Below are 27049 nucleotides of genomic sequence, written 5' to 3' on the forward strand. Positions count from 1 at the left end.
GTAACTTAAATAACTTGGTAGAGCGCTGTACACATTGAAACACTCGCTGGAGTAGAAATGGCAGGTTATTTCAATGGTAGCAAATTGTGATACTACTATGGATCACTCGCGCAAAACGTCTTGAAGGCAAATCACCTCAAGAAGGAGGAAAAACAAAAACAAACTAAGATGAAAAAGGCAGCACAAAAGGAAGCCAAGAAAAGGCAGAGAAACTTAAAGGGAAACAAATCTCTATAAACATGGCTCAAGTATTTGACCTTGAGGAAAAGAACTGGGAAGTCACACCTACCTACTTATGGTTAGGATTTCCCACACCAACAAGATTTACCCAACAATTAGCACTAAATAGAAACTAGTGCTACTCGTAACTTGATGTCCTATGACACATGGGACTCTCTAGGACAACCTAATTTAGTCCACACCCAAGCCATAGTCACTACTACAGTTGCTTCAAATTATGTTAAATGCCTAGGTGTTATTATAATTCTGTTTCACATTGGGAATAACCCCCTAGAAGGAAAGATCTATGACATTCATGCAAGGATAATGCAAGAAGAAATCCTCCTTGGAAGAGGATGGATGGGCCACAACAGATGCAACTGTGTACCCCCTCAACGCAGCACCCTCTCCTTTAACAAGGCATCTCCCTCAATGCAAAATGCCTCCCTCAGATGCAATTGCAATCGAAGGGCTTCATTAGAAATCAAGATGAGATCGCAGTATCGCAAGAAGTGGGCATGTCATAAGTGGCCACATCAAGTGAGGTAACGAACACCTCTCAATTGCATTTGGTTGTGGGGGCTGCTACTTCAATGCCCACGCAACAATCATGTTGCTAGCAATAGTGCACCAATTTTTGCCAAAGAAGAGGAGTCCATAAAGAAGAGTTTCGGCCAAGTGGTTGATCGACACATCTCAACAAATTGGGTGGAGGACCACTTGGTTGATAATCATAACCGTCTTCCTATAGTGCCTCTTTGTCTCCTCCTTGCAAACTCGGCAACCCATATGAATGAGGATTCCATCGAAGGGTTAATTAAAAGCATGGAAGAGAGCACATACCAGTCAACAATGCTGGTGTTCATTGTCTCTAAGGGATTCCCTGGCCAACAGCCCTTTCCATTAGACCATCGAAGTGCAGTTCGTCAATCACGACCTATCATTGTCAGCAAAGTCTAGCACGATACTAGAGCAGACGGAAGGATGGCAACACATGGTTGGGAAGATGTTTGTTTTCTGGGATGGCAACCATCAACTCAAAGAATGGCAAGAATGGGAAAAAACCAATCGAGTTGAAAGAGAGAAGATTCCCAAGGTGATTTGTAAAGTGGTCCCATTCCTTGAGGAGGAGGAGGAGGAGGAGACAGAGTTCTTGTTGGTGCTGCAAATCATAAACAAGTAATTGGATTGTATCTTGTTTTTTTGTGATTCAAATGAACAAACATCTTATATGTCATCATTTATCTTATTTTATATGCATGCAAAATTTCCAAGGTCATGACCATTCAAGTGCCGAACACGACGGCACATGATTTATTTATGATGCAGCATGTGGGCCGCCTTGCCGATCCACAATCGTTATTGTCAAATTTCAATGATGCGGATTGTGTATGGGCCGAGAAAGCTATTACTCATCGGGAACCTAATAGATCAAAGTGGCTGAAGCTTCCTATGGCACTCCTCTCACAATTGGTTTTCAAGGTATGTGTGCACCTCGTATTCAAACCACAATAAAGCCATGTTTTGATTTCAAAATATGTTTCTTAAACATAAATGCATTGCAGTCAAAGTTTGATGCCACATCCAAGGCCAATGTCAATGGCTTTCTTGAGCGAGGGAGTAGAGAATACCTTTTGAATGCAAAAATGTTTGACAAGAATTACAAAAATGCCCTAAAGGAGACAGAGGTGCTTTTTACAAAGAGGCCCTAAAGGAGACGGAGGTGCTTTTTACAAAGAGGGGTTTACAAAGAGGGGACAAGGGTTGGCACAAATTGCCAACCCCGACTGTAGCAAAGAGTTTTTTAAGAAAGTGATCTCCTCCCAGGGGGCAGGGGTGAAAAGGCTAGTAAATTCACTACTCCCACACTAGCAAAGATCGCTTGAGCACATATTCCAAATGGAAAGTAAGATCATTAACTCTCTTGTCGCATTAAAATATTTTTTATACGTAGGTAGAAACATAACGCTGGTTCACAATGTAGGAAATGTCAGCTCTGTGACATATTGGTAGGTGGCGATTTTGCTATGAGGGATGCCCAGATTTTGCCATCTGATAGATTGTTCTTCATGTGGATCCATCATCATGTGTACTAGTTCCAATTGGCTGAGTATATCCTACAATTGTACGCGAAGTTGGAGATGAACTCACCCGCCGTCCGACATGCACATGAGAGAGCCATAGTGGACTCTAGGATAGGTATCACAGATGCCCTCAAATCCTGCAAACAAGAAGACTCACTTTGAGAAGGCGTTCGTAAGGTGGAAAGGGCAAATGCGTGCCACCTTGGATCTGACCAGCAAAACCACACCTGCCATGCATAGCATGATGCCTCTTATACAAGTATGTAGTAGCATGCCATAATACTGTTATTGTTATTTTATCACATTAGGTGGTGGAGAAGTTGTTATTGTTATTTTATTGGTTTGTTATAGAATTTTAATGTTTTTGTATTAGGTGGTGGAGAAGTAGTTTGTGTAATTGGGTATATATTCTCGAGCGCCCTTTAGACGTATGGGTGCAGTCCAAGATAGAGGAGATGGGATTTACCTCGAGGAGTGGATCAACGAGCTACGGGGCAAGGACACTTGGATAATGTGCCCATGGTTGATAGACTACCCAGAGGGGGAGTTTCCTCTAGACAAGGCTAAGCAGTCTCAGAGTACGTTTCATTGTGTAGAGTAGCACATATGTATGGACTATGAAGCTTGTTTTTTGGGAGTTTAAAGTTCCTATGTTAGTTGAATGCAGGACAAAGAAGGGCAAGAAGCTTGGCACCGAGCAGCAATTGGCCCCCAAGAAGAAGAAGGGCAAGAAATCAACAAACGAAGAGTCTTCATCATCCACAACCATGACAACAACGCCCAAAAAGAGGTCACGTCCAGAGTGGGAAGGGGATGCCATTGATGCAGATGCTAAGGATATCCACTCTAAGGATGATAAACATGATGATGAGCATGAGTCCCACACATAGGACGATGAGCAGGTGAGCCCGCATGGTGAGAGAGCAAAGAGCAGGGGTCGGAGAGTTCAAAAGAAGACAATGCAACCCTCTTGGGATCAAGTAAGTGAACTTAACATGTTTGAACATTCATTAGTTCATTTATTGAACAACAGTAATAACATGAATTTGGTCTTATCTAAATGAAGACTACCGTCCACATGTGGTGGACCCTCTGCATTCTCAACTCCAACATTGATTGTCTAAATCTCACACTTTTGGGAAAGCAAAAACACAGGTATGATCTCTAACCTATGCTACTTACTCTCTCCATTTGTCATCATTATATAATTTGTAGTCCACTTATATGCTTTGTTGTTCTAGGAATCTTGCAGTATTGCAACGATTCATGGGATCTCTGAGACGAGGTGGGGAAGCATGGACGCCTTTGATAACCTGCTTAGTGTGGGCTGATTTTCCAACAAATCTCTCTCTCTCTCTCTCTCTCTCTCTCTCTCTCTCTAGGTTGTGGTTCCTCGATGGAATGTTTTTAGGGAGGTACTTGTGGAGTCAGCTTTTATACTTGCTAGTGCAGAGTTCCTATAGGCCGACGACACTATGGTGTGTACTCTACGTGTGTACTCTACGTGTGGAGCACTTGGTGATTGCTGTGTGAGGGGCTTGAAACTTCACATTACGAAGGACTTTGTTCTTGGGCTTCCTGTGATACTTGTATGTCATGTCAGAAGATGGCTAAGAAGAGGTGAGTGAAGGAATGGTTTTTATTAAAGTGAAGCTCAATGATTTCCCTAGCGTAGTTACTAGTCTATGCGCATAGGTCACTATTTTGGTCATCGCCATCTTTATGCACCCCAGTGAGAGTATGCCCAGTTGTCCAAAGAATGACAAGTGGGGAGGTGAGATAGCTACAAATTGTTCAGGTTTCAAGGTGGGCGACAATATCTTCCTATAGCCGGAACCACAAGAGGGAACCATGCCATACCAGTTGGATGTGGATGGGAATCCCATCTGAGATGTTGTTGAGCATAGCAAGTCTTTCACAAGGTAATTACAACACTCACTTCATTACAATTTGATTCGATCAGTGTAATCATTATATAGTCATTGTCTTTTATATATAGTCATTGTCTTTTATATTGTCATCCATTTATATATGCCAATTGTGAGCTTGTACTATGGCAGGTGGTTACTCGAAACGTTCACCAATCAAGGGGATACAGTCCTAGATTGTTTTGCCGGTACTGGGACCCTTGCTACAGCATGCAAGATACTACATCGACATTGCATCAAAGTGGAGAGCGATGAGGTGTGCCTTAGTTCATGTCTACTACGACCACTTATGTACGTTCACGATGATTTGGGTCAACAAATTTTCAAGGGTGAGGTCAGTGAGTATGCTCAACGGGAGCAATAGAGGGACGTGGGGGCATCGTCTCCACACGTTCCTCACCCATATCCTCTACCCGCCCCAATACCCATGAGCCCAACACAGTCAAGTGCCTCGTTATGGCCACCTGGTGTTCCAAGGGAGTCCTAATATCAACATGTCATGCCACAGATATCCCCCATAGGTTCTTTTATAATGCCCTCATCATGGGCACCACGTCCCGAACTTGCGAGGCCACAAATATCCCCTTGTGGGTTCTTTTAAAATGCCCTCATCATGGGCACCACATCCCGAACTTGCGAGGCTGCTATTCCCACCTGCATCTACACCATTTGGTAGAGCTCCCTACCCCATACCACTTTCCTTCTTGCACCAGCACCCATGGCGTCCTTATTGATGTATTTCACTTGCTTGTAAAATGGAAGAAATATATTGTTTTAGACATTATTGTGATGCACTCTTGTACACTCAAATTATGTCAATGGCATTGTTTTTAGGTTTTGTTGTGACCATTTAGGTAATTAAATTGACAATTGAGAGAGATGGAGCAAGATGGCTAGAGATCTCAAGGCCACGAGAGAGAGTGCAAGTGAAAGAGAGTTTGAGTGAGACCTTAAAATAATAATTATTATTTTGCTTAAAATAGTTATTTTTATGCTTAAAATAGTTGTTTCTATTTCTAAGAAGTTATAAATACAGTAGAGATTGCCACGTTCCATTACTCTTCTTCTAGGCACACATCCCACCCCACCCTCCCCTTATATCTTTATAGTGCAATAGGCTGGGCATAAACTCAATTATCATGGCTTCAACAATCCCTCTAATACTACTACGTTTGTAAACATCTTAAGTAAAGCTCTTTAATCTTTCATGCACCACCTCAAAGAAAAGGAACCTAGATCAGATGCCCTTATGAAAGCATGGACAACAATGTTTGTAGGAGCTCACAACAGAGAAAGCGATAGATCTTGTAGACAAGAACATGCTAGAGGTGAAAGTAGCAATAGGCATTGGGATATGGAGAGATTTTGGCATCATTGAAAAGGTAAAGGAGGCTCCTCTTTGAGGAGAAGTTACCAAATTTAGGGTAGGCGGAGAAGGCCAAGATGATAGTTGAGGCCCAAAATATTGTTGCATGTGTTCAATATCTTGTAGGTGTTTGTCGTAATATGCTACACTATTGCATTTTTTCTTTAAAATATAACGGAAGTTGCATCTCTCTATGGTGTCTTTGTGAAGAAGTAGCAATGATAGTGGCCCATCGAAGTAAAGAACATTGTGTACACACATGCTTTCATGTTTTGTTGCGTGTGTTCAACATCTCGGCCAAAGTTTGTCATGTAATGATGTGGTCTTGTAAATTTACTTTGGAATACAATGGAAGTTTTAGATCATAATATAATGTCTTTGTAAATGAGTTGCAATGATAGTGGCCCATGGAAGTAAGGAACATTGTGTGCACACATGCTTTCGTGTATTGTTGCATGCGTCGACATCTCGTAGGTGTTTGTCATGTAATGCTATGGTCTTGTAAATTTGCTTTGGAATATAATGAAAGTTTTAGATCATAATATGGTGTCTTTGTAAATGAGTTGCAATGTTAGTGGCCCATGGTGTCTAGTGCTCAACATCTCGTAGGTGTGATAGTAAAGGGAGAGGAGTAGATGAATACGAGAAGGGTAGGGAGAGAAACTGCTCGCCTCAACACCAAAAAGTGCTCGCTCAAAAATGCTCACCAAAAAAATACACCCCGTGAGTGGGATGATCTCCAACATAGATATTCAAGTGTGAAGGAGTACACTCACAAGTTCCTCAAGCTTATGCATGTAAAAGGGTTTGGTGAAGATTTCAAAATTGTGAAGTATATCAAGGGCTTGAAGAACACTATTGGAGCGGATGTCAAAGCTCAATGGCGGCCGACCACTCTTAAGGAAGCCATGATCTTAACCAGGATTTCAAGATAGTCAAACTTTGGCTCAAATCCTTCCACCACAAGGTAAATAAGGGATACTCACATCACTCCGAGTGTGCCCAAGTTTTCGCTCGTGTATGGTAATGGCAGCATACAAAATTTCAGGTTTGGCAACACTTCTCATAAGCCTTCACAAGGGGATGGAAAGTCTTACAACAATGGGGATAACAAGAGTAAATTTGTGAAGGAGGACCGCATCAATGAATTGAGAAACAAAGACCTATGTTATGAATGCGGTTAGAAGTGGCACAAGGACCATGTCAAATCATGCAAGGCACGTCATGTCACTATTAACATGGTGTTCTCGGAAGTGATGGGTGAGGAAAATGACAAGGATGTGGAATCCTTTGTTGATTGCTTTAAATATATGGATACTAACAATGACATATAGCTAGATGGTGAGTTTCCATTTGATCCCGGCGGTGCTCTGTGGAAACCTTGTGATGAAGATGATGGTTTACCCACAACTTTGTGAGCTGCGGATGCATGTGCACGTGATGCTACTCTATGCTCAATCTCCTATGAAGCTTATACTAGTTGCAAGGGATACTTTGAGGCTTAAGGCTATGGTCAATGGAAGAGTGGTGTTCATGTTGGTGGATAGTGGTAGTACACATAGTTTTGTGAATCGACAATCTTTTTGCAATCTTAAATTGTACCCGAATGCCTTAGCAATAATGTGCAGTTCAAATGGCAAATAGGGATGCTATGGATTGTACAATGGTTTGTACGGATGTGGATGTATTGCTCTCAAACGATTACACTTGCAAAAAGAAAAATTACTAGTATTAGACATGGGGCCAATTGACATGGTTTTAGGTTGCGATTGGCTATCCACTCTTGGGACATTCTCCATGAATTTGTAGCAAGGCTTCTGAGCTTTATGCATGGAGAAATGAGTGTCACTTTGCATGGATTTTGCAGCTTAAAGTTGAGTTTGATTAATGGCACTCAACTCAAGAGAGAGCTCAAAAAATGGGGCAAATGTATGTACTATAGCTTTGCAAAGATGAAGACCATGTGGAAGAGAGCAAGAATACACACAAGGGAATGACAAAGCTATTAAAAGACTATGAAGATGTTTTTCAAATGCCTAAGTTCTTGCCACTCGAGCGTGATGTGGATCATGGAATAGAACTTGAGTCTAATGCTAGGCATGCTAATAAGCTTCCATATAGATTGCCAAAATTTGAGAAAGATGAGGTGGCAAAGCAAGTCAAAGAATTGATGGAAATGGGTTGGGTGGAGCCAAGTCAATCACTGTTTGCATCACCCATGCTTCTAGTAAGGAAGAAAGATGGTACCTTTTGCATGTGCATCGAGTATCATAATGTGAACAAGATCACTATCAAGAATCGATATCCAATCCCAAGGATAGATGATCTTTTGGATGACTTGAAAGGGACCAAATTCTTCACCAAGATTGACCTGAGATCCAGCTACCACCAAATTAGGATGAAGAGTGGTGATGAATACAAGACAACATTTAGAACCGAGAGGGGTCTCTATCACTTCATGCTAATGCTGTTTGGATTAAGCAACCCACCCGCCGCCGCTTTTCAAGCCTTGATGAACAAAGTGCTTCAACCATTCCTCTTTAAGTTTGTATTGGTCTTCTTTGATAACATATTGGTGTATAGAAAGAGTGAAGACGAGCACTTGGTTCATGTGTGTAAAGTCTTGGATGCATTAAGAGCCAACCATTTTTATGCCAAAGAGAGTAAATGTATGTTCATGGAAAATGAAGTGGAGTACCTTGATCACATTGTGGGCAACCATATTTCTCCAAGCCTTTCATTAGAACGGCCAATGGAGAGATGTGAAAGAATATATCTCCAAATGTATGCCATGTCAACTCAACAAGGATCCTATGTAAAGCCCAATGATTTGCTTTAGGCCTTACCTTCCGAATGGTAAGTGGACACACATTGTAATGGATTTCATTATCGGCTTAGCATCTATGTTGTGGTTGACTGTTTGACAAAAGTTGCCCGTTTTGTGCCAATAAAAGTGAGATACTTGGCATCCATGGTTGCACATTAATTCATGGAATATGTGTTTAAGTTGCATGGTATGCCACCACAAATAGTGAGTGATCGAGATGTGAAGTTCATGGGCACATTTAGCTACATTATTTGAGAGCATGGGCACTAGATTTACTCCAAGCATGGCCTATTGCCTTAGAACCGATGGTCAAACTGAGAGGGTGAACAAGTGGCTTGAGACTTACTTGAGGCATTATTGCTATGAGATGCAACATGCATGGGATAAATGGTTGCATTTGGTGATAATAACACATATCATGTGAGCATCGGAATGTCACCTTTTGAGGCTATGTATGGCTACAAGGTGCATGTGCCAATTGTAGCATTCTAACATGATGATGTGAATCCCCATGCAAAGGATGTAAGCTCTTTTGCAAGCATGCAAAGAGAACATTAAGAAGTCTCAAAGCAAAAATGAAGCATTATGAAGATGCACATCGAAGACCATTGAAATTCAAAGAAGGGGATTTTGTCTTCTGAGGATACCCAAAACTAGGTTGATTCTCTTAAGGGCAATACCAACACAAAGCTTGCACACCGATTCTAAGATCCATGTACAAGGTATTGAAAACAATTGGTGAAGTGGCTTATCAATTGCTACTTCCATCCACAACCAAGATACATAATGTCTTCCATGTATCACACTTGAAGGCATATGTTGGGCCAGAAGTGCAAGTTTTGGATCACCTATGAGTAAAGATGGCATAGTGGAGTATATCCCCAAAGAAGTGTTGAGAGAGAGAGAGAGAGAGAGAGAGAGAGAGAGAGAGAGAGAGAAGGCACTTCGCAACCGTTCTTTGTGTGAATACCTTGTCAAGTGGGAAGGGATTACCTCAAGATGAAGCAACATGGTAGCTTGCCTCTATGTTGGAGGGTTTTGAGCACCTTTTGACTGTATATGAAGAGGTTTTGTAAGCCAACACAATTAAAAATAGCTTGCTGTAATTTTCTAGAATTCACTGTTATGAGGCCTAAATGAAGCTCAAAATGGATGCAAATGGTGGATGCACTTCATGAAAGACATGTACTATCAAGTACTATACTTTGTAGGTTGCCGGAGAGCATTACATGAAGATTTGAAGCCAAAATACTCAAGCATGCTCTCTTGGAAAGTTTTGTATAAGGAAAGTTTTGGTGGCTTCCTTTGATACCGCACTCACACCTTACTCATACAATGGTCTTTGATATGATGCATGTTTTGAGGATGAAACATATTTCGGTGGGGATGGTTTGTAATGATGTGGGAGCTCGGGCACATGTAAATATAATAATCATAGGTTATGGGCCAAATAAAGAGGACAAGACCATGGGTAATAGGCTTGGGCCAAGGCCAAGTGTGGGGCCCAAAGGCTTAAGTGAGAATGAACATAGGGCTTGGTATAAAGGATAACTTTGTAAGTTTACTAATAACCATTAATCATTACTAATCACAATTATAGCTTTTTAAGCCTCCATGGCTTTCTTGGCCTCCCTTTGCTTAAGGATTGGTGATCCACACCCATGCCTACTCTATGCCCTTAGGAGCCGCTCTCTTGCATATATAATAATATATTATAGATATATATATAAATAATATAATATAATATATAAATATACATAATAACATAAAAAATATATAATTAATAAATAAGAAGGTATACAATAAGAAAACTAAAAATATATATAGTAAACATACAATAATATAATATAATAATGATATATAAATCAATATACATTAGTAAATATATGATAATATTATATTAATACTATTATATATAAACACATTCACACACACATACATATGTGTACACAGTCACACACGTGTGTGTGTGTGTGTGTGTGTGTGGGAGAGAGTTTCTATCTCTGTGTGTGTGTGAGAGAGAGAGAGAGAGAGAGAGAGAGAGAGAGAGAGAGTTTCTATGTGTGTGTAAGAGTGTGTATGCGAGACGGGTGTGAGAAGAGACAAAGTGCATGTGCACGGTATGTGTGTGAGAGAGGTTGTGTCTGTGCACATGATAGAGACATAGAGAGAATGCATATCAGAGAGACAAACACATATATATGTCTATGTGAGAGAGTTACACATAGACACACACACATGCACACACGCACACACATACGTACACACAAACACACACAAACACACACATACATACACACGCATTCACACATGCCTACACAACACATACACATGCATAGATGCATACATGCATGCAGTCGCACACTTGCATATGCACATATGGATACTACATGCGGGTCACCTACGTACTTGTCAACTAAGGGGGGTTTCACAACCATCCACGCAAAAAGTTTATGAAGGGGTGCTATCCTACTTGGATCAATCAGCTGGGGGAACTTTACATGTCATGGACGCGTTTTTCAACATTTAGCGGGTGGCATGAAAAGGTCGGATGGAAATGTGTACACCCAAAGATATGCCGTGAATCGTTCCTACCGTCTGTCCCACCCAATAGCTTTACCTCGTAGACATGTGATGGGCCCTCCTTGCTTTTGGCCTATAATGTGTCCGTCCGCTTGTGTGAATTGCCGCCCCACCATACATGAGCTTTTCTGAATTTATATTATGTGAATCTGGACTTGTGAATATATTCCACTTAATTATGCTACTAACTAATACTAATGTTCGTCCTCCCTGCTCTCTACGGGCTGGTGTGATCGAAGGGTAAAACGCAAAAATGGTGAGGGCTGTGATTGGAGACGAGACACATGTTGAGGCGTTCATCGACAATCAACTGCAGTCTGGCACAACTTTACAGGTAAAAGGTTAGAATTAGGTTTCGCATTAGGGTTAGATAAGGAAGGGTTTAGGGTATCAATGCACAGTGAAGATTTCTCCTTGTAATAACTGATTCACATGCCTCCTTGACTGTTGTGAGATCGCTTGTTTGTTAACCTTGCAGGTTGGGCTTGCCATTGGAAGATTAGGCACTGGATCCAGCAGAGATGCTGTTTTTGCCCTCATCCCAACACCCCAAAATGACGGACAGGATGTGGTCCTCCTTGAGGCAGAATCCAGGGTTTCAAAAGAAGCAGAGAAAAGAAAAGGGACTAAAGGCAAAGCCGCACCTCAGAATCTGCAAATTGACGTTGATTGGGTGGTGGAACATGCCCGCCAGGTAACTTTGTCCATACCTGTATACACACCTACACACCTACACACCTACATACATACATGCGTGCACACACACACACACACACACATACATACATATGTGCGCAGGTACATACATAGTCATAAAATTATTAGTTATTGATACATAGTTTGGGATGACTGTATGTAAGCAGGTACATACAGTTATAAAGCTACACATACATAGTTTGGGATTCTTTTCACTACGTATACACAGTTTTAGGCTTTCTTTGATCATCTGATGATGCATTTATAGTATGTGTGGCATGTATCTATACATATAGCCATATCTATACATATCTATTTTGGGATACTTTTCACCATGTGTATGTGGTTTTGAAGCATACATACATACATACATACATATATACATACATACATATGTGTGTGTGTGTGCATGTGTATATATATGTATGCACACACACACACACACACACACATGTATGTACGTATATCTTGGATCACGATCATAGTACAATCTTGAGAGCTGCTTGAGTTGGATCATCAGCTGACAATCTCATATTGGACGATTGTAAATTTTAGTCAAGTACGATTCCACAATTGGACGATTGCAAATTGTAGTCAAGCATGACTGCATGTTGTAGAGTGCAATTTCAGCCTAGTTTCTTAAATCATTTGTATATGGTGAATTACTTGACTGCTTGTATGCATTGTTGAATATGCCCAAAAATTGGTACTTGGTTGATGCCTAGTAGTGATTATTGTATGCCATTGGGGAAATATTTCATGCCATTTCAATAAGGATTATGTATTAAGATGATGTCTAAATAAAACAAGCTGCATCAATAGTGTATGCCTCCTTGGTAGTTAAGTGACAAAGAAGAGCTTGCTAGAGCTATTTGGGTAATGGTCAAGAGATTACCGTGAATCCTTTCGCTATGCAAAAATAGTTTGAGGCTTTCTTCTATAACATTATACATTTATAATATCATGCACACAGGGCATGCATGTACACGTAGAGTTTATTATTTCTATGCTCATAGTTTGGGATACGCCAGAAAACTTGTGGGCTATTCTAGTCATTGATTTCCATTGAGCTTTCTATTTCCAAGCGATATTAATTCAAGCTGTTTGCCTTTCTTGCAGGTGTCAAAAATGCTGGTTGGTGGGATAAGGGTGGTGGGCTTTTACATTCTCGCCAGTGAAAGTACATTCAAAAACTCTACGGCATTGCTGTGGTAGGTAGGGGCTACAATGGCCACATTATATATACATGTACATTTGTACGCATTTATGCGTGGATATCCTTAATCAGTTTGAGTGGCTTTGTAATGTTTTTATTCTTAACATGTTGTGCCAATTTTACTCCAAAGGCAGACATCGAAGGCAGTGGAAGCAGCAGGGCATGCTAGCAATAACAAGCTTCCACTTGAAGAGTCGTTGCTGCTGCATTTTTCCTATAGTCCGAGGAGGTAAAAATTATGTGAGTTATGTTCACATTTTCTGTTTGGAATGGATGGTTAGAAGATTATGCACTTCACTTTTGTTCCCCCACTCATTTGCATTCATTTTTTATTTTAGGAGTATGTTCTAGGACTAAGCAGAGTTCTACCTTCTATATAGCAATCTTTCTAGACACGCAATGTAAAGATGGAATACAAGTGAGGGTTTAACTAAAATAATTGAAGGTTTGCCCACGAGCTTTTAATAATTCAATTAATTAACAACAAGACGATGCAAGAATAACATGCAGTAGAGAATCTGCTGTGTGCTTATGTGCTTTGTGTGTGGACACTAGAGCACCAAAGTATGGGCTGCTCCCCCCCCCCCTCCCGCCCTTTTGAGTATTCTTTCATTCTACAAATCTGGATGCAGTGCTTCATGGAGGCATAGATACATTGTCCTTAGTTGTGGCATGCACACAATAAATCAATACCAATCTTCTTGGGAAGTTGACTTTAAATGTTGATGATTTTCATACTTCCATCTCTTTTACTAGAAAGTTTGAAATGTCGCGCAATCCTTCTAAAAAGTGAAAGGTCCTCATGAGGTCGTGACACTTCTTATTAAACAAGGAATCGAGCTTCAGCCTGTAATTTGATATCAGCCGCAAAATCATGTGTGTGGACCATGCCAGTGATGGCACAGCCACGATAGCAGTTCAAGCTGCTGCATTCACTGTCTGCGTTGTTGTCGTTCACTGTCTGAATGTATGTGCTGCTCCTAGGCCGCACAACAATGCTGAAATCAGTCTGTACAGTTGAGTTGAGTTGTGTTGGAATAATTGGAGTCTTAGTTGTGTGAAAGGTTATTAAGTCTTGGTGTGAGCACATTAGGTGTGAACCACCTCTTATTAAGAGATTAAAGATAAGGGCACCCTAGTGCCTATAAAAGCAAGGTCTTGGGTTGTAATTCATTTTTGCCAAAGTAATGAGTATCACTTGAGTTCTTGCAATCGTGCTTGCTTGTGTCTATTGCATCTCTCTCTCTCTTCTCCATATCCATGTCTTGTGCTTCTACACACCATGGCTTGATCTCTCCTTCCACTCACTCACTCCTTCCTCGACTTGGCCATGTTTCCAACATGGTACCAGAGCTAGGATCCATTCCATCGCCATGTTTCACCTTTTCCCTTTCTGCGTTTTTAGGGGTTGCATTTTTTAGGGTTTCTACGTCTTCAGCCTTCCATGAGCATCTGTGTGTTTTTCTCTTCATGAGCCACCCCCTTCATATGCTGCGTTTTTTTCTCAGTTCACGTGGTGCGTTTTTAGGACCTATTACCTGCCATATGCTGTCCTGCATACTTGCATTTTAGCTTCTCTCTACTTACCATGTAACACCCCTTTCTATGCGTTTTCTCACCCATATAGCTGCCTCTTCTTAGCCGCCTATCAGCCCATGCAGCCACCTTCTCATGCTCATGTAGCCGCCTTATATCTGCTACCTATCAGTCATGTATGGTGCATTTTTTTTTTCATATGCTGTAACCAGCCTATAATCAGTGTTCTTTCCTCATATAATAGCTCTCTGATTTGTGTTTTCTTCCCATGAAGTGTCATAGTCTATGACCAACATATAGTCAAGTGTTTCTCTCATCATGAAGTATGGAGTGCCATGCTTACACAAGATGACATAAACGTGCAACCATAATAGTCATTTAGCCGTGTGTTTTTCACACATGGATGCCTTCTAAAGTCATCATCAACAAGGGGCCTCTACACTAATCTATAGCATGAAGGCAAAAGGATTTCCTTGGAAGTACAGATGCGGGTTATGAATCCTGCAAAGTCATCGACGATGCGGGAACACATTAACAAGTTGCAGGTTGTAATATGCGGAAGCTTCGGAGAAAGATCGGTAACTTCAAAACTCAGTATTCAGCACTCTTTTGGTGACGGAAATTAACGCACAACACTTGAAAGGAGAAGTGCAGAAAATAGAGAGAGAGAGAGAGAGAGAGAGAGAGAGAGAGAGAGAGAGAGAGAGAGAGAGAGAGAGAGAGGACACAGTATTGGGTCCCAATTACCCTCTGTAGGGCCCCCACCACGGATGGTGTATTTGCTTTATTAGAATGATGAGAAAATCTGAAAGAAAATACAGCAATCTTGGACCTTTTCTTGGCTGGACTTCAGTTCTCCACCCCTTTGCTTAGTAAGTCCCTTGGCTTGTCTAGCCCTTGATTTGCTTGAGCACTTGGTGAATAATGAGATGAATGAGTGGGATTATCCATGGTTCTGGGTCTCTCTCGTTTTGCCGAAGCTCGCCATAGCAGGAAAATGCAATTCCTTTCCGGAACGCAATCTGACCATCCACTATCTGTGTGGAGAGACTTTCGGAGGCTTCCGGAGGCTAAAAACCAACCGTCCTTCGAGGGACAGGAGTCACTCCGAAAGGGGTAGTCCACCGGCGTCTAAAAACCAACCACACGAGCGAGAAAATTTTCTGGTTTTCTTTGTTGAATCTTTGTACTTGAAGTAGGCTCTGATACCACTGTAATATGCGGAAGCTTCGGAGAAAGATCGGTAACTTTAAAACTCAGAATTCAGCACTCTTTTCGGGACGGAAATCAACGCACGACACTTGAAAGGAGAAGTGCAGAAAATAGAGAGAGAGAGAGAGAGACGGAGAGGACACAGTATTGGGTCCCAATTACCCTCTATAGGGCCCCCACCACGGATGGTGTATTTGCTTTATTAGAATGATGAGAAAATCTGAAAGAACATACAGCAATCTTGGACCTTTTCTTGGCTGGAAAATCCTGTCCTTGACCTTCCCATCAGGAGCAGTCGGCCAGCATAAAGGCAGTCAGCCAGCCCAGAAATGTCCCACGACTGGAAATTCAGCATTTAATGCTGAAAAATCCCATTAAATGCTGGAAAAATTCCCATAAATTCTGCGCATCTCTTCCTGGCTTGCTGGTCATCAGGTGCTTGCTTCTGATTGGTTGGACACCACTTTTGTCCACAATCCAAGGGCTGGGCAGCCTGTATGGGCTGCCCCATACTTGCCCTATAGCCATATAAAGGCTGTAAGCTCCTGGAAATAGCCTTATCTTTGCCCTAGGGCTGTCCTACAGCCCCTCCATGGCTGGTGGGTTCAGCTTGGGCCTTCCTGGCCCTCATGGGGGTGGTTCTACACCATTCCCATGCCCCCACTCAGACCCGGGGTAGCCCTATGGGCTGGCCCCTTGTCCTAACCACTATCTACTCAGTGATCTGGCATCCGATACCATACCAGATACACAGAACCACTGACATCATTCTAGAGGGAGACCCACAGCACGGACTGGCACTGTTTCATGTGCAGGACAGTGCACATCTGACCTTGGACTCATGTGCAGGACAATGCACACTTCACCTCAAACGATTGAGATGGATCCCTGGCTGACTCGTCCCAGACTGGGCTCACATGGGACCAGTTCACCATCCCAGGTCCTACACCTTCTGTACAGAAATGTCTACGAGGCATCCAAGTGCGGGATGCACGTGACACAGGCTCTTTAGCAAGAAGTTCTTCAGGCTAGGAAGGAGATATCATCGGAGGATATGGCCATCACGTTGCTGTCGCATTTACCCTCTCAGTACTCAGCTTTCTACTCTTCTTTGATTTCCAGTGGAAGGCTCAGCACCATCACATGGGAGGAGCTTGTGCAGATGGTCTTGGACCAGGAGGAAAGATTTGCGTGGAGAGTGCCGCCGATGGGTATCGACTTAGGCTGTGTTCTTGAGTACTCAAGTAGCATGTAGGCCTTCAAAGGGGCTGGTCGACTTGTTTCAGCAGACTATACAGCTACGTGGATAGCCAGTACAACATACACAGTACGACTAGCAGGTACTAATGATGATGTGATAGTTGGTACAACAATCATTTAGGGTTTCATCTGAATTAGGGTTGGCCTTTGTAGAATTAGGGTTTTGAAAATTCAGTAGTTCCATGAGTATATGAAAGAGAGAGAAAGAAAGAAAGTTATATCAAACGTTTCCTAATGACCTAATGGGTCTATGAGACCAAAGCGATATGCTATCCAGGGTTTGTCTCATCATGGAAAAGAAAAACAAAACAAGTACAGATAACATAGCTGTCTGAAAGTAGAGGCTCATAAATGATCATCATGGGGAAGTACATGGGGTATAAGCACCAGCACAAGAGTCATCAGCGGTTCTTGCACACAAAGTTCACCTGCGTTGCCCTTCACCAAATCTACATTGTGTATAAGGTAGTTGAGGGCTATACCCAATTCCTTTGCCATAGAATCCATAGTGTGTGCCACCATAGACTTGGCCTTTATGGCCTCCATAAGCTTGTGAACCTGCGGGTTATCATAGAGCATCTTGAGCGCTTCTTCCCTGGTGGACAACTGCCTTTTGACACGCTCAATCTTTGCTTTCAATGCATTTGGGGCATCCTCTTGCATCTTCTCTTGACCTTGAGAAGGCTGTCCCACATGTGTGTTCTCTTCTACATAACTTGTATGCATATGGTTATTGCCCAAAGCTTTAGAAGCATGAGTACTACTTGGCCATGTGAACTAGCCCCTTGACCACTTTGTGCATGGCTGTCTATAGTGTTTGACGGCTGCTCACATGGAGCCCAATGCCGAGACAATCGTTTCCCCACTGAGAAGAGGTAAACAACCATGCTCTGATACCACTGTAACTACACCTCCTAGGTATGAACGTCCTTGGACACTGTCTCGTGAACAATACGCAAGTCAACACTTAAAATGTAAAAGCCACATTGCACAAAACAATTGAATGATACATTACAGCACAAGATAATCTGCAAAAGAGATGAGCACTGCACAATACACCACCACTGGGGTCGTGAACGGGTCGATCCCCCCTCAATATTGAAGTATATTATTAGTACAATGTTCCTAAATGCGACAAGTTACGCAAGCAAAAGTGCATCGGAGTAGATTGTCGATGCCAGACTTGTCGAATGAGTCAAAGTAGCCTAGCCACCAGTCTCATACACCTAGAGGGGAGTGAACGTGACTGTGTTGTTTGAGACCACGTACAAATAGGCACTCTTGTACTAGAGCCTAGCTGGCCTAAGCCTCCTTGGTGCGAGTACACAAACAGGTACTTGCATACGAACAGGTACAAGTACACAAATAGGTACTAGTACGCGGTTTCTAGTAGCCGGTACTCAAACAGGTACATGCGGAGTCGATTCACAACCAGTACATTTGGTGTAGGAGGCACTATTGTAAGTACAACAGCTACAGTGTGGTTTCCAACAGGTGCTGCAGGTACACAAGGGTTTCCAATAGTTGTACTTGCAAGTATAGCAGGTATTGTAGGTACAATAGGGTTTCCAACAGGTGTACTTGCAGGTACAGTAGGATTTCATGAGATACTGTAAGTACAGTAGGGTTTCAGCAAGAGTAGTTGGTAGTGTTGGAATGTGTAGCGGAAATTAGATAGAAAACAGAAAGCAGATAACTGTAGAAGAGCAAGAGTAGAAGAGCAAGAGAGGAGATGTAGTGTCAAACTCTACCATATACAAGAGTATATTCGGTACAGAATGTGTGTGGGGGGGAGAGAGTGGTATATATATGTGATGGGGCAGCCAGTTGGCTAGTAGAAATTGGGCCGACAGCCCCTGTGTAGGTCCCACGACCAGCAAGACCTGGTCGGCCAGCATGCAGTTGGGCAACTCTTGGCAAGCAAACTCCTACAGCCGACTAGAGAAAGGAAACAGCCCCCCTCACGACCTACAAAACTTGGAAAATGGACAATGGAGAAAACCTCACACGGGCGGGCACACCCACATCACTGGCCCTCACTCCCTAGAGTGTAATATGGTACAGGAGATGATTGCTAACACTCCCTTTCGGCTCCTGGATGTGAAACCAATGAGAACCTGCTACAATCATCCACAATCAGCATGAAATACAAGGCTCTTGGAAAAGACTTCCTGCCACGAATGCAAGAACTGCAATGTCCGTGCTTGCTGCCAACATCTAGCAAGCCATCCACCATCTGGTCCCGAAAAGTTCGCCGGAGCGCATCCACAATCAAGTGGCTAATGACCTTTCTACCCACAATGGTTACAAGTCGGCTTGGCCTTCAAAGCATCAAGATTTGAGTCGGGCTTCTTCTCAGAAGACTTCGACTTGAAGACTTCCCTTTGTACTTGTTGCTGTGGGCTTTTGACCGTTGGCTAGTCAAAGCCTCAGAACCTCCGCCCTATGGAGGGTTCAGAAACCACTCCTCCTGGTCCAATATCATCGGCGCAAGCTCCTCCCAAGTAATGGTGCTGAGCCTCCCACTGGTGATCAAAGAGGAATAGAAAGCTGAGTACAGAGGGGATACATGAGACAGCAAGGTGATGGCCATGTCCTTTGATGATATCTCCTTCCCAGCCTGAAGAACCTCTTGTTGAAGAGCCTGGAGTTTGTTGATGTGCTCTCGCATCGTTGAAGACTTTGCAGGATTCATCGCTTGCATCTGCACTTCCAAGGAAATTCTCTTCATGGGCGATACCCGGTTGTACAAAGAGGCCAAGTGCTGCCAAATCCCTCGAGCCAGCGTCACGTGTTTGATATGATTGATCACTTGGGGTGTGCAATTGAGGAAGATGAAAGAACGCACATGGGCATTGATACGATCGCACAACTGTGCCTGGGCCTCCCGCTCTTTCTTAGTTGATAGTGAAAGTTCCTCCTCCGAATCTGGCCTTGGAACTCCAACCACGATGAAATCAGCCAAATCATAAGACTCCAAAACAGACTCCATTGCCTTCCAGATGAAACCGATCCCGTCAAGTGGGAAAGACTCAGTTGGACACCTACACGTTTAATAGCACAACTTTAAAACCACAAATATGAAATGGACAACTTAAAACAACTTGAAATTTAAATGAACAGAAATGGAAAGATGGACACCAGCACTGGGGCCGGAACGGGCCGACCCCCCCCTCAATATATGATATATTTATTGGGAGTATTTAAAGAATACAATGCTCCATGGGTTCTGAGAACCAGATAATGTCCATGTACATATGAAAACAGTACTAAACAAATAGCTCGAATTTCGATGTAGAAGCTCGAAGCAGATTGACCACTAGTGTGGTCCAATCGCTACGGTCCTGTGCTTTCACTGGACTCCGCGGAGAGCACCACACTGGTGTTCCGAGACCACGCACAGACTGGCGCTCTCGTACTAACGCCTGGCTCTCCCGATCTCAGCACCTTTGGACCGAGGTTCGCCCATATAGCTTGGACAACCCGGCACCGAACGGGTGTAGGCCGAGCGGGACGAATCTTTTACCAGATTTAAACATTAAATGCTTTACTCAAATCTGAAAATCACTTACTTGTAGTTGGTTGATAGAAGACCAAGACTTGTGGAATGATGAAGCCTTCCAGGTGATGAAGTAGCAGTTGCCTTGTGGTGAACCACCAAGGCAGATACCTCCGTAAAAGAAAACCACAACCACCTTATAGAATGCACAGCCTGATAGTGATGGATACACAGCCGCCTGTAGAGTAGTAAGCGCAGCCTGTGTAGAAGGGAAACGACCGGCTGTAGAGGTGCACACAGCCGCCACAATTGGTCCAGAAGCGCAGCCTGGACAGCATACAGGTAAGGTTGCCAACAATAGGTGGTGGGCAGCCTGTAGCATGTACTGTTGTAGAGCAGCCAGCCGCCTGCAGAGAGCACTAGCCCTGTAGAAGAGGAGGCGCAGCCAGCAGCCTGTAGGAGATGGCGTAGAGGAAGCAGCCGCCTCAAAGAAGCAGGTTCAGTCGCCTGTAGAGGGTCAGGCGCAGCTGGCAGAGCAAAGATGGAAGACAGCCGCCTGTGAGCAGCGTAGGCTGTCTCCTGCAGGTTTCAACGCAGCCACCAGCAGTAGGGTACAGCCGCCTGTAGTGGGGCAGCCTGTAGGGCGGATGCAATGATATAGTAGTCAGCCGCCTGCAAAGAGAGTGCTAGCCGCCTGTAGAATACGTGCGCCAGAGAGAGAAAGGTTCGCCGGTTGATGGGAAATCCACGCCAGAAGGAAGCGATTTGATCCCACGCTTGAAAGAGAGATTTCTTTTTAATAAATTAAAGTGAAGTTAGCCTTAGTAAATTCTACGCATGCATGTGGGGGACTAGTGGGGGTTGGTGACCATGCCCACCCCCACACTCACTTAAAAGTGGGGCTCCCCACCTTGGCCCCAAAGTGGGTGCCCAAAGGGGGTGCCCACTTTTAAATAAGTGTGAATCCCCTAACCTTATAAATCAAAGGGTTAGAATTTAAATATTAAAACAACATGTACCATATACTTACCACCTGTTCACATGCACTGAAACTCGTCAGAATACAGGGCAGACTTCACGACTCACTGGCAGGCGTCCCCGCTCAGTAAGTAACACGTCAGGCAGGCAAACACACGAATACATGTCATGCGAAAACAGTTTCAAACATGCAAAATATGTGTGCATGTGCAAATAGTAACATGGACATATCTCCCGTTCATGGAACATGTACAAAATATCTGTCGGCACAAAACTGGCACGACATAAAAACATAAAATCCTGGTCTTCCTATGGAGTGACAGTCCCATAGGTAAGACACAGTTCCAGGCACGAGTTTCCCTATGGTGTGACAGTCCCATAGGTAAAACACGGCACGAATACTGGCTCTTCCATGGCGTGACAGTCCCATGGATCGAACACAGTCCAGGTCATACACGGGTGGCACTGGTCTGGCTCCCGTCCATACGACACCATCCTGCTAACACACGGGTGGCACCAGTCTGGCTCCCGTCCATGTCAGCAAAATACTGGCCTCTTCACACGAGACACCGGCCTGGCCTCAAGTGAACGAGACGCAAAAACTAGGAATGGACCAAATGGTCGGCCAATTGGTGACACCAGATGCCATACTTGTTCTCGTCCAACTGTTGGTCCACCGGGAATGTCGGGAGGGTGGGGATCTCCGCATGTTTCTCCGTCATCTCGAGCAAATCTGCCATCTCGGGGTTTCACGTGGTCTTGTCAAGGGAGGGTGAGTGGGAAAAAAAAATTGAAGAAGAGGCTGCGTTTTCTTGCTAGGTGGCTGTCAAGCAATGAAGCCCGCCTTCTACCCTCTTCTCCACATCCCGTACAGCCCAAATGTTCTCCAATCAGTACCAAAAACAGCAACCCTGAAAGCTCTCACTGTCTCCAAAGATTCAAGCCACCTGGGGCTTTGATACCATGTTAGAATGTGCAGCAGAAATGAGACAGAAATCAGAGAGCAGAAAACTGCAAAAGAGCAAGAGAGGAGATGTAGTGTCAAACTCTACTATATACAAGAGTATAAGAATGTGTGGGGGGAAAGTGTGGTATACATATGTGATGGGGCAGCTAGCCGGCGACGAGTAGAAACTGTGCCGACAGCCCCTGTGTAGGCCCCATGACCAGCAAGACCTGGTCAGCTATCGGGCAACTCATGGCAAGCAAACTCCTACAGCCGACCATAGAAAGTAAACAGCCCCCCTCACGAGCTACAAAACTGGGAAAATGGGCAATGGAGAAAAATGGAGAAAACCTCACACGGGTGGGCACACCCACATCACTGGCCCTCACTCCCTATAGTATAATATGGTAAGAGACAGGAGATGACTGCTAACAGGCAGCTAGGCGAGACAGTTACCCCCAGAGGCTCAAGAGAGAGGCCTTCTTGGGATCAAGGGGCAGAGACCGACTTAGCCTTGACATCGACTCTTCCATCCCTCCGGAGTGGTTGTCCCCGATACTGGATCCTTCTCCTCTACGGTGGTTGGTAGTGTTCCCTTGGCAGTTGAGGACGAGTACTTCGCTCGACTCACCTTCTCTATTGGGCTTCATGGCGGACTAGAGAGATCAGAGACCCCCCTTAGAGAAGGAGAGATTAGGGACCCCCCTTAGTGTTCACGAGGCATGGCATACCCTTTTGGCAATTGAGGACGAGTACTCCACTCCTCACCTTCTCTATTGGGCTTCATGGCGGATTGGAGAGATCAGAGACCCCACTTAGAGGAAGCAGGGGATGCACCTTGTAGATTGATTGCCTTTCACGCACATGAGTGGCGCATGGACTCTCCACCGGCCAAGGTGGCCAGAGAGAGACTATGGTGGCTATGGATGTAGGAGGGCCGGCCCGAGTCTATTGTGGGACCCAAGAGAGTGGACATGGCAAGATCCGGAGATAGAGAGGAGTCGCCCGGTACCCTCTTCTTTGCTTACAGTGCACGGCTAGGCCGTAGGATTCAAAATGGTAGAGGTGGAGGGCACTCCAGCAGTAGCAGCACAGGGCCTCCTATCGCATTTTCTTGCAAATTTCTAGAAGTGGCTGTGGGATAGCTTTCGGCCGTGGAAGATCACTCTTTTCATGTGGCAGTTGACTGGTTGGCTATTTGTCACGTGCATCCCACGCTTGGATGCCATTTGGACATATCTGGAGGACCTGGAGTGGAAACTAGTCTCATGTGAGTCCAAGGTCTGGGACGAGTTAGCCAAGGTTCCACTCTAAGCATCCAAGGTTAGGTGTGCTTTGTCCTGCACATGAAGCAGTGCCAGTCCGTACTGTGAGTCTTCCTTTGGAATGATGTCAGATGTTCTGAGAGTCTGGTTTGCAGCCGGACACTATGCCAAGAAAGCATGTAGAAGGGGGCCAGCCCTTAGGGCTACGTTAGAAGAGGGTCCCTTGCATTGGGCATGTGTTATGCCTTAGGCCTCCCCAAAAAGGGCCAAGAGGCCCATGGCCTTGCCCACAGCCCCCTTGCCCACTAGCCATAGATGGGCTAGGCTTCGGGGTAGATCGGTAACTTCAATGCTCAGAAATCAGCAATCGTTCAAGATGGGAATAACACACAAAACTGAAAGTAGATGTGCAGAAAAATAGAGAGAGAGAGAGAGGGAGAAGAGGACACAATATTGGGTCCCAAATACCCTCTGTAGGGCCCCCACCTTGAATGGTGTATTTGCTTTTATTAGAATGATGCGAAATCTGAAAATAAAAGACTGACTTGTTGGGGTGGCCTAAGGCCTACCCCTTGCCCATTCACGGGATATAATACCCCTTTCTGGGTTAACCCTAAGGGCTACCCCCTTCTACATGCAACCTACATGCTTCCTATACAGCTGCCTGGTGTTCGGCTGCAAACCAAACACTCAGAACACCTGACATCATTCCAGAGGGAGACTCATAGCGTGGAATGGCACTGCTTCATGTGCAGGACAATGCACACCTGACCTCGGACGCATGCACAGGACAACGCACACCTGACCTCGGATGCATGGAGTAGAACCTTGGTTGACTCGTCTCGGGCTGGGCTCACATGGGACCAGTTTTCCACTCCAGGTGCTGCACCTTCTTGTTCAGATATGTCCATGTGGCATTCAAGTGCGGGATGCACGTGACATCCCCTTCTGCTTAACTTGACGGAAGCTGCATAGTCTCCAAATAGTTTGTCAATAAAGTCGGATAGTCGTTGAAGAACTATTTGTCAAGCCATACCGCTTCGTGGGTTTCTCAGTCTTGAAACTTTCTGAGGAAGTGTCTTTGTCTTCGGTGTGAGTCATGCTTGAAGTGGTGCAAAACGATCTGTTCTGGAACCATCCTTTCAGCTTCATCAATGATATTTGGCTCTGCTTCGTCTTTCACTTCTAAAGGGATCGGACCTGCATATGGTTTTAACCAACTGACATGGAAGACATCGTGCATAGTCCAGCTCGGAGGTATCTTCAACTTCATTGAAACCTCGTTAATCTTTCTCTGGATGGGAAAAGGTCCGAAGCTCTTGAATGACAACTTTGGGCATCGCTTGCCCACCTGTTTCAACCTTTGCTTCATGATCCAAAGATAAACTGAATCACCTTCCGAAAACTTCATATTCCTTCGGTCTTTGCTGGCTTGTCGAGTTTAGGCTTACTGTGCTTTAGCCAACTTGTCTTTTACTGACTCCAAAATCTCCTGGTAAGACTTCGTCAATCTGTTCGCTTCAGGTTTCGAAGACGAGGTCCTGGTCAATAGTGACTGAAATGGTCTTCCAAATGCTGCTTCATATGAGTCCTGCCAACAGTTGAAGAAAAGGAATCATTCAAAATAGCTTGAACTAAAGGCAAATATGATTCCCAATTACCTTGTTGATCGTGGACATAACACTTCAGCACATCAAAGGCCAACTAGTTGTAGATTTCTGTCTGGCCATCCGTTTGTGGGTGAAATGCACTGGAAAAATTCAATTTGGTACCAAAGTTATCAAACAATGCCTTCCAAAAATGACTGGTAAACTTGGCATCTCGATCTGACACTATGGTCCTAGCGAACCCGCCAATCGGGTACCAATGCTGAATGAACAAATGGGCAACATCTTCGGCGGTCACATTGCCCCTGCATGGAATAAGCATAACAAATTTGCTAAATCTATCAACTATAGTCAAGCACTGAGTATTACGCTTACTTGGACTGGGAGGCAGATTCGTGACAAAATCCATCGATATATCTTGGAACGGTCCCTGAGGAATTGGTAAGGGCTGTAACAACCCTATCTTCTTTCCACGAGGGGCTTTCACCTTTTGACAAATATCACATTGTTGCACATGTGCAAACACATCTCGCTTTATCTTTGGCCAATAATATTGCCGTTCTAACTTCTCCAAAGTCGAATCCATGGCCCGATAACCACCAGTAATAACTGTTAGAAGTCATCTCCTGTCTTTATGTGGACACCAGGGCCTTTGTTGTGGATGTGCCCGCCCGTGTAGTTGTTGTTCTCATTTTTCCTCACTCCTCGTATTTTTTTCCCACATTTTTTCCATTTTTCTATGCTTGGGTGACTGCCATGTGGTGGCTGGAGTTCTCAGGTACTACCCGACTGGTCAATGTTATGGCCAACTCATGACAGCTGGCCGACTGGTGGTTGTGGCTGGTCGTGGAGCTTCAGGGCTTGTCGGCTGCCTCTGATGCAGGCCGACTGCAGTTTGGGGGCCATGTCCCACTGCCCTCTTGCCATTTTGTATTGTATTCGGGATCTTCTTTGTGTATGTAGAGCAGAGTTACACACCTCTATCTCTCTCTCTCTCTTGTGCTGTTTTTCTGCGTTGCGTTTGCTCGTGTTCTCGGATTTGGTCATCATCTCCGTTGCGTATTGTCACATGGTATCAAGAGCCCTAGGCTCTTGATAGTTCTTGGGATTTGTGTGAGCAAGAGGGGGACTGTTGTGTTGCTGATTGGTGGAGTGTTAGGGTCTGTTTGGGAAGAGGAGAAGCAAGAGGACGGCGGGCTGATTTGCTGTTGTTCCCACCCACCCACCCTTTTTCAGAGTACATCCCCGCAATGGCAGATTTGCTAGAGATGGCCGAGAGGCATGTGAAGATCCCTACACTCCCCACGTTCCCAGTGGACCGTTAGTTGGACGGGAACAACTATGGCATATGGAAGGTTATGATGGAATCTGTTCTAGAGTCTTACGACCTTGCTGATTTCATCGTTGTTAGGGTTCCACGGCCGGAAGTAGAGGAAGGGGAGTCACTGTCGATTCGTAAGGACCGGGAGGCACAGGCACATTTGTGGGATCGTGTCAACGCTAGGGTTTGTTTATTTATCTTCCTCAATTGTACACCGCAGGTAATCAATCATATCAAGCATATGACGCTGGCCAGAGGTATATGGCAGCATTTGGCTTCTCTTTACAACAGGGTATCGCCCATGAAGAGGACTTCCTTGGAAGTACAGATGTCCGGGACGAGAGGCTAGCCTGGGCGGCCCCTCTGAGACCGGGCCCGGAAGACTCCCCTCGTCCGGAAGGCACGGGCGATTCCGCCAATTGGGAAAAATCTTCTAATGGGGAAATTACTCTAACGAGTTAAGTCTTAACTAGATAAACTGATCTGACCAAACCTGAAGTCACATG

The 27049-nt window shown here is 44.3% G+C and overlaps 1 protein-coding gene across 1 annotated transcript in view; it reads left to right on the forward strand.

Moving 5' to 3' along the window:
- Positions 1-11148: 11148 nt before the first annotated feature.
- The window catches only part of LOC147614799 (oxidoreductase, zinc-binding dehydrogenase family protein), a 42925-nt gene continuing 27024 nt past the window's right edge, over positions 11149-27049 (forward strand). Inside the window, exons 1-4 of the mRNA XM_086780150.1 lie at positions 11149-11341; positions 11486-11701; positions 12823-12914; positions 13050-13148. Coding sequence (XP_086636276.1) covers positions 11261-11341; positions 11486-11701; positions 12823-12914; positions 13050-13148 — 488 coding nt within the window. The 5' untranslated portion in view covers positions 11149-11260. The remainder of the gene's footprint in view (positions 11342-11485; positions 11702-12822; positions 12915-13049; positions 13149-27049) is intronic.

Source organism: Cibotium barometz, chromosome 41 (assembly GCF_041138505.1).
Source record: "Cibotium barometz isolate CiBa-2024 chromosome 41, ASM4113850v1, whole genome shotgun sequence".
Classification (NCBI taxonomy): domain Eukaryota; kingdom Viridiplantae; phylum Streptophyta; class Polypodiopsida; order Cyatheales; family Cibotiaceae; genus Cibotium; species Cibotium barometz.